Source organism: Hydra vulgaris, chromosome 11 (genome assembly GCF_038396675.1).
Source record: "Hydra vulgaris chromosome 11, alternate assembly HydraT2T_AEP".
Classification (NCBI taxonomy): Eukaryota; Metazoa; Cnidaria; class Hydrozoa; order Anthoathecata; family Hydridae; genus Hydra; species Hydra vulgaris.
The window spans coordinates 54,215,152-54,226,460 of record NC_088930.1 but is presented as its reverse complement, the minus strand read 5'-3'; the positions used below and the strand labels follow the sequence as shown (position 1 = coordinate 54,226,460).

The following is an 11,309-nucleotide window of genomic DNA, read 5'->3' as shown; positions in this document are numbered from 1 at the left end:
CTTTACCTACAGCTAATTTTTTGAAGTGCTTTCCTGCCATTTTAATTTATTTGACTTTTATTTAAATTTAGCAATGGATTAAAAAGTTACGAAAAAAGAATTAAAAACAAAGCTGAGAAAAAATCCCACAAGTAAACACCTATTTTTAAGGCTTAAAGCTAGCTAGCTTTTCCTAATCTAGCCTGATTATAAACTTTAATTTTTCATATCAGCTATGAGAAAAGCTGTGATAGTTTTAAGTAGAAAGTATGGAAAAGCAAGTAATATGCCTTAAATACTTTTACAGTTTTATAATATTTCACTTGAATTATAGTAAATTATATAAGTCATAGATGATTGATAGTAAATATCTTTAAATATTATTGTTTTAAAAAGGTTTGAGGCAATGCTTTTTTGTCTTACCTCAATTAATTTAATAGTATAAGAGTTATTTCTCTATATGTTACCTGTGCTTGCATTTATCTTTATATGTTTACGTATACACTTTCAATCACCATATGAATATAATACATATGTATTATATTATTCTATTCATACAATTTGTATTATAATGAGTTAAAGTGTATACCAAGGTTCCCACTCCTTAAAAACCTTAAAAATCCTTGAAAAATAAAAACCTTTTTAAAACTCCTCATATATCTTTGAAAAGATTTAAAACTTAGCTTTCCTCCTTAATTTTTCCTGATTTTCTAATTTACTCCCAGAAGTTTTATTAAATGAATTAATTATATTTATTAAAAATTAAATTAGGTTAAAAAAATTAAATTAAATTAAACAATTTCGATTAGACTATATGCATCCGGTTTGTTTTGGCACAATGCATTGTATTTTATATTATTTCAAAGGCTACACTCCGATACACGTGTATATTCAGGAAGATAATCTGCTGCAAACTTAATAAAAATTTTGATTTGTTTAAGTCAAATTGAACCTGTCATTTCAAAAAAGACAAAAGTCCATAACTTTTAGCAGTTAGTTTATAAATTTAATTTAAAAATTTCTGTATGAAATAAGTTTTTTTTTATAAAAAATAAAAAACTTACATAAGTTATATATGTTCTTAATTATCTATCTATCTATGTTTAATTTCTTTATTAGCACAGACATTTAAATAAAAATCATGTTTTTGTTGATTTTGAAAAGTTTTAATAAATGGACTTGTGTCCTTTTCGAAATGGCAGGTTCAATTAAACAAAAGCTACCTTCAGAATTTGCAAGACAGCCTCATGAATTGACTGAGGTTTACCGTTGGAAGGCAACTGAATTTAGGACATCTCTTTTATATACTGGTGTTGTTGTTCTTAAAAATCTTTTAGACCTAAAAATATACCAACATTCTTAAGCTTAGTGCTTTCCATTGGTATGTTATGCGAAGAAAATAATAACTTGAGGCAGATTTATTTAAATTGCATGAAAGTTGATTAACTATTTTGTAACTAATGCCCATCAATATTATTGTAATACTTTCATCATTAACTGCATTCATAATCTGAATCATCTTACTGGTGATGTTCAATTAATTGAAAATATTCAATTACTATCAAGAGGCAATTGAATATTTTCTCTTGATGCTTTTTTTTGTTTTTAATTTGAAAGTTATTTGCAATTTATAAAACGTCTAGTGTGTGGCAAAAAAAATCCATTAAAAGAAATTATAAAAAAACTTGACGAGTTAAAAGGTACAATACAACGAAATCCAACTCAAATTTCAAAACTTTATTGTACTCAAAACTCTTGCTTTCTTAGTGAAAATTGAGTGTGCTTTATAAAAAAAAATTTATCAAATGGAAGACTGATTTACGATGCCTTTATAAATGCTGAGCTAGATAATTTTTTCACTGAATTTATCGATTCTTATAAACTGAACACATTCGTCATGAAAAAAGATAAAGATTTGTTGGAGAGAGTAGACAACGTAAATATTGTATTAAGAAAATGTACTTGTTTGATACATGCAGGTGATCAAGTTTTTATTTCGCTATTAAATTGTCCAAATTTTGATTAACAATGTTCTCTGTTTGTGATTTTATATCTCAGTTTCTAGGTTACAATTTTGGACCTGTTTGTCTAGTTCTAAATTTTTGTTGAATTACTAACCCCAAGTAAAAATAAAAATACTTTAAGTGTAATGCTATTTTGACATTTTAGTATTGTTCTGAGATCCATGCTTTTGTAGAATTAATTATTTTGAATTATTTGTTTGAAGGTTTATTATTTTGTTTTAAAACTTGTGTTTTTAGCTGTAGTTATTGACATAATAATTCTATAACAAAGTAGATAAATACGCACTACTTTTCTTTAGACTATTCAGCACAATTTTGATCACTGAAAAGTAGTATCATATATTTTCCTCCAAAAGGGTACAAGGCAGTTAGTAAGTATATCGCAGAATGGGCTGTACCTGAACCAGGATGGCAGGAATTTGAATTTGTTGAGTACACATTAAGTTCTGGAACATTAGAAACCTGAAATCAGATGCTAAATTTTCAAACAGAAGATGAAAATCTATGTAATTATTTAAAATTACTTATATAATTATTTAAAATTGTGTAATTATTTCAACTTTTTTGTATTGTTTTTTTTCAGATTATTTAAATCTACATCTTTAAAACATAACATTTTTGTTGTTTAGCAATAAAAAAAATTAAAATAAATAATAAAGCTGTAAGTCCAGTAATTGATTTCACTTCAACACCAATATCGTCTTCTCAACATTTTACATCTGATGATACTTCTGAAGCACCTAAGAAGTCTTTAAATTTCAATATTGCATCATTATTTAAACCAGTAAAACTACCGACTTAATTAAGAAGCCTTAAAAAATGGGTGATGGTGGTTCCTCATTTAAAGAAATGTCAAATAAGTTAAAAGTTATTAGCAAAAAGTCTATTTATTAGTTTGACAAGTATTTATTGCTCATGATCCTGTTCATGCTGATGATATAAGACTTTTTAAATTCTTTAAAATTCTAATTTTAAAAAGCTGTATAAAACAGTTTTTAAGGTTGTTATGTTAAAATAAAATAACATTGCAATATTTTTTTTTTTTTTTTTGTAGTTTTTTTATTACATTTCAAATTCGTTTTATTGTCAATATGAATGAGGTAGTATAGTATATAAAAACTACTAAAGTTGATTTTTAAATTTAAAATGTTGTTATATACTATATAAAAACTACTAAAGTTGATTTTTAAATTTAAAATGTTGCAATAATTTATGCTCATCAAAGAAAATTAAAAAAGGATTATTTACTTAATTTACTTAAAAGCAATTTTGTAAATGTAACCTTAGTATCAAATAACACAATTGAAGCAGACATTATTATGAAGCCATTAGATTCATTGGATAAGGAGGAAAAAAGGTTAAACTTAAGTAAAGTAGACAGGTTGCAAAAGGTATTTTTCAAAACTACTAATTTTTTTAATCGATTCCAAAACTGCTGTTCTTATTTTAAAATAATTTTTGCTATATAGTATTTTCTTATTTAAGCACCTTATCTGTAACTTGCGTCATAATAGATAGTTTTGTATTCTAATTGTAATTAGTTGACGCAACCATTTCTGTTCAACTTTATCAGGGAGTAAAATTTTAAAAAGACTTTTTATATAATATATTACTGTTTATGTTTTACTTATGAGTAAAGATTCATCAGATTAAAACTGTGGGCAGACCAAATCCAAAAAGACTTATTAGGAACAAGATAGATTGTTTAATGGAGCATAGCATGTAAAATTGTTTTAGCAAAGATGGGTTAAATCAAAAGCAAAAACTTACAAATGTTTAAAAAGTAAGTTTTTGTCATATTAATTTCATACTTGATTTTTATATTTAATCATTTATTAACAATATTTTACAAATAATTTGTGTTTACGTGTGTGTTTATATATATATATATATATATATATATATATATATATATATATATATATATATATATATATATATATATATATATATATATATGTATATGTATATATATATATGTATATATATATATATATATATATATATATATAATATATATATATATATATATATATATATATACATATATATATATATATATAACTCCTAACTGGTTGTTAGAAAGTTTTTCCGTATTTTGTAGACATAAAAAAAAAATTAAAATGCAAGACCGGAATTTATTTTTTTTAATTAATGGACTGCCTGCCCCAACCAAACCCTCAGTCCATGTAGCAGCACTCCCTTGCGAGTCAGGCTATAAGATTGTCGATGTAGCAGCCCTCCACATATATATATATATATATATATATATATATATATATATATATATATATATATATATATATATATATATATATATATATATATAAATATATATATATATATATATATATATATATATATATATATATATATATATATATATATATATATGTATATATATATATATATATAGTCAGAGAAATAAGTATCCAAACAAAACATTTTATTGTGAAAAATAAACTTTGTCAGGTTACTTCAGAAAAATATGTTTGTGATAAATACTTTTATAATTCTTCTAAAAGCAAATTTGATCACAATTTTATATAGCAAAAAATTAATCAACAGTAGTTAACTTGTTGCTAAAATTTAACGATTCCCGAAGGAGTGTTAAAACTTCAACAAAAAATAATTATTCAAACATGTTGTTTTGTAAACGAAGTTTTGAAATTTAAAGTCCAGCTTGATATTAAAAAGTCATAAAAATAATTACTCGTTAAGTTAATCTTTAAGCCTTAATCTTTAAAACTTTGTTCGAATACTTAGTTAATGCTAAAAAATTGCATAATTTATCTTAATTTTTTATCAATTAAATTTTATTGATATTTTTTTCCGTGGCCCTATACTCTTTTTAATTTGCATTAATGATTTTCCAGATGTTGGTGTATTCTATTAGAGTGCTCAATGTTCTTAAAAAGTGGAGCAATAATAAATAAGTAAAAAGACTTGTCTAATTTTTTTCTTCGACAGCTTTTTTTCTCCATTACTAGGTTGATCAGGAAGGATATATATATATATAATATATATATATATATATATATATATATATATATATATATATATATATATATATATATATATATATATATATATATATATATATATATATATATATCATCATCATCATCAGGAAGGATATATATATATATATATATATATATATATATATATATATATATATATATATATATATATATATATATATATATATATATATATATATCATCATCATCATCAGGAAGGATATATATATATATATATATATATATATATATATTATATATATATATATATATATATATATATATATATATATTCATATATATATATATATATATATATATATATATATGTATGTATGTATGTATGTATGTATATTACATTATTACAAATTTGTTATGATTTTCGTTCCAGCTGCTTTTTTTTCTGAAAAAACCGGTTTCGAAGGGCGCGATATCGAAAGACTCGTTGGCGATTAGTCGAAACATGCTGTACCAACGTCGCAAAAAGTAGAAAATTTCAACGATTCTTCATTGATCAATTCAGAAGAAATTTAGTTGCTTTTAATACTTATTGTAAAAGATGCTCTACCAATAAATGGAATTAATTTTACTTGTATCTTTTTTTGTCTAAAAGTTTCTTTTCCCTAAAACCGCACCCTATCTACACTCCATCTAGTTATTTAGTGCGAAAACACGATTGTCGCAATGACCATTGCAAGGGTTTTAGGGGGCGTGAACGTTTTTTTCCATGCTTTATATAAGTTACTTTCTATATATATATGTTTGTGTGCCACAAAATTTGAAATCAATTTTTGAAAGCTTTTTTCTCAACCAATTTTGCTCAAATTTTGCACACTTAATCATTTTCGATGACAATACAAGGAAATGGAAAAATTTGACCAAAAAAAGTTAATTTAAGTTAACAAAAATTTAATTTGTATTTCCCCATACATTTTATTTATTTGATATGAATTGCGTATTACGTCACAAAAATCATTGATTTGCAAATTATTTGCAGTTTCGAAGACATTAAAGCGCAGCGATTCAAAACCTATTGTTTTTTCCATGCTTTATATAAGGTTACTTTCTATATATATATGTTTTTTACTTTCTGTATATATATTTTACTTTCTATATATATACTTATATAATTTATATTATATATTAATATAAATATATATATATTTATATAAATATATATATATATATATATATATATATATATATATATATATATATATATATATATATGTTTTTTACTTTATATATATATTTTTACTTTATATATATATTTACTTATATATTATATACTTATATTTTATATATATATTTACTTTATAGTTAAAAAATAATAAAATGTAAGGTCCAAAAGATAGATCGTTAGATAGATCTATCTTTTGCAAAAATTAATTGTAAAAATTTTTTGTATGAAATTTTCCCTTCTACAAAAGATTTAAATTATTACTGTTAATTTAATAAATTTTATAAAAATATAATAGTAATTTTTCCCTCTACAAAAATTTTAAAATTTTAAAAGAACACTGAATTAATAAAAAAAAAATTTAAAAACGTAACAGTAATTTTTCCTTCTACAAAAGATAACAAAAAAAGAATTTCTAGGCCCAATAGAATTCTGCTTGCATAAAGCATGGATTTGAAAAAAGAATTTTTTTTTGATTTACTAGTTATATAATATGGATGTCCAAGGAGGTCTGGTAAACGTCTGTAAGACCAAAAATTTTCGTCTAATTTCAGTCTAAAATGGACGTCTATTAAGGATTAAAATGGACGGGCGAAACATGTTGCATTCGGACTTAATTTAGACGTCTATGGATGTCCGAAACAGACGCCCGTTCGTCAATATGTTTACTGGGCCAGTAGCAAAAGGTTTCTCATGCTCAAATCAAGCAATGGTTTACTGAGCAGGAGAACTACATGCTTGAAAAACATCAAACTAATGCTTATTTTCAGAAAACATTGGTAGAATGTTAGATTTCAATATTAGGGTTTCCATATGTCAATACAATAAAGTTGAAACATCAAAATGTGAATCAAATAGCCCGTAATAAAAAACGGAAACAGTCAAAAATCTCTAATTATATTTCCAGGAGCACAACCTCGCTGCATGTTACGCTAAGTAAACTCATCTGACTATGTTCTTGGCATATCCATTACCGGATAGATTTCTAGCAATTTGTCATTTATAATTTTTATTTTTATCAATAATGCTATATGTTACCCATATCCCTGAAAACGTTTATCTTAGTCTGAGTTTATCTAAAAAACGTTCATAAGAAGTTTTATTATGGACGGATACTCAACACATATGCATGTCCAAGTCAGAAAATTCTGCCTTGAAAATAGAATAATACTGGATTGTTTTCTAGCTCATGTTAACTATATGATTCAGCCGTTACATGTTTCCGTCAATGTACAGCTTTAAATGTACAGTTTGCCCAACTTTCACCCAGATTTCATAACACTACGCACATCTTAACAGAAACTACGGCTGTTGTACAAAACTGCATTTCCGGTACTTGAAGTTATATCCGATCGACAATAGTTCGTCAAACCCGTACAGACGACGATTATAATGATTATGATCTTATAACCATCAGCTTTATCAAATATGTTTTAAAAAAACTGGAATTATTTTACTTTTAATAGCTATAAAGATTATCATAATAATTATAAAAAATCCAAAAGAGAAGTTAAAGCACCACATTCTGTAAAGTATCTTATTAACCATTCTGTAAAGTATTAACCATCAACAAGATGTTAAAGAATAGAAAAAAAACAAGAAGAAGGAGAAGAAGAAAGAAAGAAAAAAGCGTAAGAAAAACATCAAAATCACTAAACCCATAGCTTTTTGTATAAGATTCTCTTTTAATTTATTATTGGACGCTACCTATCCAAATTCCTTTTTTATGATTCTCCTACGCATTTGTTTCCATTTTCTTTTCTTTTTTCTTTTTTTTTTTTTTTTTTTTTTTCTATACATTTAGATTAAAGGGTTATTTTTTAAAATAGGTGTAAAATAGAGCAAATACACTAATTATCTCAAAAGATAGAACGTGAAGATTCACGAAACTGTCATCCAAATATAAACCTAACAAAAAAAAAAGTATACGCATAACCATAAAATTTATGTACTTTGTAAAAGTAAAAAAATATTGAATTCAATTAAACAAATACTAATAAACGTATAATGTGGATGAAGATGTAAAAAATACACATGATGAATGCAGGAATGTAACAAACACACACGTGTTAAGTTTTGATGAAATATAACAATAGTCATGTTACTCCAATCAGAAGCGAAAATTATATTTATATGTTATATTATATGTCTCCATATATCACCAATATAATCGAGTTCAACTGTTTCTATGAAAGGTTCTTCAAGCTTTCTTCATCATTTATTTTTATTACAAACTTTATTGCACAATTTTTCAATTTGAAAATTCAATTTTATCAATATATACTCAAAAGGTAAACTTGAAAAACTCTTCATTAAAGTTTTCAGTTGATCAAAAGAAGGAAAAATTATACCACAAAACAGATTAAAAGTTCAAATAAACACAAATAGTGTTTTTATTTTATTTTTATATTTCGTGAAAGAAAGAGTATTTGCTTTAAACCAATCAAATGTTTTTTTAATTTGATATAATTTTGAAATAATGTTCTAGTGCTTTTATAATACAAAAAGTTGACCAGTAAACATAGCATAGTTGGTGGCAAACATGACTGTTGTTAAATTTAAACTTTATGGCGATCATTATTGTAAAAAAAAAAAGTCCTAGAGAAGAGCCCTTAATTATATATAAATAAATCCCACAAATTATAGATTGGATTTTTACAGTTGTAGCACTCAGAACAAACCGTTTACGTTTGCTTAAAAAATATATATATATATATATATATATATATATATATATATATATATATATATATATATATATTATATATATATATATATATATATATATATATATATATATATATATATATATATATATATATATACATATATACCTAATATATACAAACTTCATATATTTTTAAAAAAGTAATATTTATGACGATAAATGTCACCAGGTGCTAAAAATAAAAAAGATTTAATTAAAAATAAAGAGTTACATCCATAAAGAAGTTTTTATTTAATCTCGAGATTAGCGTAGTACACTGATCGCAATAATATTATATTTTTTGTAATGATACAAAATTATCCACTTTTTCAACACTCTAAATCTTAAACCATAAATTAATTTGACCACAAGTGTTACCAGCCAATCGTATTTTTGTACTTAAAAATAAAAACTAGTCATTGAAAGGCATCAACCATTACTTAATTGACTATTTTTTAATCACATAAATATGCTAAAAAAGAAACGTTTACTATCGGATTTGCTATATCTTTGTTTTTGACAATCATAATTGTTTACTAAAATCGTGAAAAGTATTTAAGCGTGACCATATTTTTTTTTTCCTAATTTTTAAAAACTTTATATTTTTAAAAAATATAGTTTTATTTAAGTTGAATAAAGTAATTGTATTATAAGGAAATTAAAATCATATATAAAAGAAGCGTTAAAAGTTTTCGTTATATTTTATTTAATTTAATTTCACTTAAAACTTTTAATTTGTGAGCGATGAGTTTAAAAACTGAGGCTTTGAACCGACACAATGAGTATCGTAAAAAACATGGTGTGTGTGCTTTAACATGGTCTGCAAAACTGCATTCAAGTGCTCAGAATTGGGCAAATAATCTTGCAAAAAAAGGTTACCTGCAACACGAAGAACAAGATTTATACGGAGAAAATATTGCAGTAATGAAAGGTTTATTTATTTTTAAAAACTGTTTTAAAAGAGAATGACAAAGAAATCATGGAAACCATGGACGCATGATAAAAAATGTGCAAATTATGGTTCTTTTTTAAAAAACAGAATTTTTTTTATAAAAAGATGACTTCTACTTTGATATTGAAAATAATATATATATATATAATCTTTGCAAAGAAGTAACATCAAAAATAAAGCACTTATTAGCTTGGTATAAATTTTACCGTGTTTTTTTTTAGGTTCAGAGTTGACCGGAGATAAAGCTACTGATATGTGGTACAATGAAATAAAAGATTACAACTTTAACAATCCTGGATATAACTCAAAAACTGGTCACTTTACTCAAGTAAGAAAAACCGAAAAAATATTTAGTATTTGAAAGAAACTTTTTTAAAGTGATAAATTAGTAATTTATATTTTAGTAAGTAAATAATTATTTTTGAAGGTTGTTTGGGCAGATTCAAAAGAGTTTGGAATTGCGAAAGCGGTTTCTTCTAACGGAACCGAGTTTGTGGTTGCAAGGTATTTTCCGCCTGGAAATAGTTTGCAAATGTTTAAAGAAAACGTCAAACCTCTTACAAAAACTCCATCAAATAAAGAAAATGAACCTATGCGAAAAAAACCATTAGAAGCAAACCCACAGCTCACTAAACAAAGTAAGAAAAGTGAAAAACGTGATTGTATTATATTATAAGTTTAACAGACTATTTAAATTTTTTTGAGATTTACAGTTTAATTGTTAAGATTTACAGTATAATTGTTAAGATTTATAATTGTTGAGATTTACAGTATAATTGAGATTTACAGTATAATTATAATTGTTTAAACGTTCGTTGTTAGCGGACAACTTGGTTTTACAACTAGGTTTGGCAACTTGACTGTTTTTAAAATATTTTTTCAAAATAAACGCATTTGGTTTTTTTCATGGCAAGTAAACCGAGCTGGCCAAGGAATATAAATTAATTTGTAAAATCGTTTAGGTTTGTGTAAAGCATTTCGTTTTTTGACACGTAAAAGTTTTTCGTCGAAAAAATTTCTCTTCTTAAGAGTGAAGTTTTTTATTTTTACTCTGACTAATACAATTATTTTATTTATAACTTATATGGTTACTAAAACTTAAATTTCTTTATTATACCAGTTTAATACTAAAATATATTAAGAAGCCAAGAAAGAAAGCAAACACTGTGACTAACTGTCAATTTATTTTGTTATATCTTTTGGTTCTATCAACCAATTTAACCAAATCAGGTCCAAATGCGTTATAGACTTTTACTTCAGCCTTTTGCGTCCGCATGTAATTTTGAACCACGCATTTTACAACTTAACTTGTTGCCACAATCTTTAAGAAGAAAACTTTGCTGATTAGTGTTCAGTGCAAATATTTTATCTTCTTTTTAATCAAAATTTATTTTGATTGGTTGTTCAAAAATTGTCACTTACTAAATGACAATTTTTGAACAAC

At 24.5% G+C, this 11,309-nt stretch overlaps 1 protein-coding gene and 1 long non-coding RNA gene across 4 annotated transcripts; both read left to right on the top strand.

Annotated features, from left to right (window-relative positions):
• On the top strand, positions 1-5,615 carry LOC136086761 (uncharacterized). 3 transcript variants are annotated; one of them, XR_010641561.1, is made up of 4 exons: positions 1-131; positions 2,303-2,509; positions 3,643-3,786; positions 5,418-5,615. It is a non-coding gene; the product is annotated as an uncharacterized LOC136086761 (long non-coding RNA). The 3 variants fall into 3 exon arrangements; XR_010641560.1 differs by lacking the exon at positions 1-131 and having other exon boundaries at positions 139-2,509; XR_010641559.1 differs by lacking the exons at positions 1-131; positions 2,303-2,509 and having other exon boundaries at positions 2,517-3,786.
• Positions 5,616-9,512: 3,897 nt separating this feature from the next.
• LOC101236278 (Golgi-associated plant pathogenesis-related protein 1) lies at positions 9,513-10,659 on the top strand. The gene is made up of 3 exons (XM_065809741.1): positions 9,513-9,844; positions 10,087-10,193; positions 10,293-10,659. Exons 1-3 carry the CDS (start codon positions 9,658-9,660, stop codon positions 10,539-10,541), a joined length of 543 nt encoding a protein of 180 aa, XP_065665813.1. The 5' UTR covers positions 9,513-9,657; the 3' UTR covers positions 10,542-10,659.
• The last annotated feature ends 650 nt before the right edge of the window (positions 10,660-11,309 follow it).

Bases quoted from the DNA above. Each gene is read 5' to 3' on its own strand.
- LOC101236278 (XM_065809741.1), top strand. From the start codon at position 9,658: ATGAGTTTAAAAACTGAGGCTTTGAACCGACACAATGAGTATCGTAAA. The intron at 9,845-10,086 runs GTTTATTTATTT...GTTTTTTTTTAG, and splicing joins AAATATTGCAGTAATGAAAG to GTTCAGAGTTGACCGGAGAT. The intron at 10,194-10,292 runs GTAAGAAAAACC...TTATTTTTGAAG, and splicing joins AAACTGGTCACTTTACTCAA to GTTGTTTGGGCAGATTCAAA.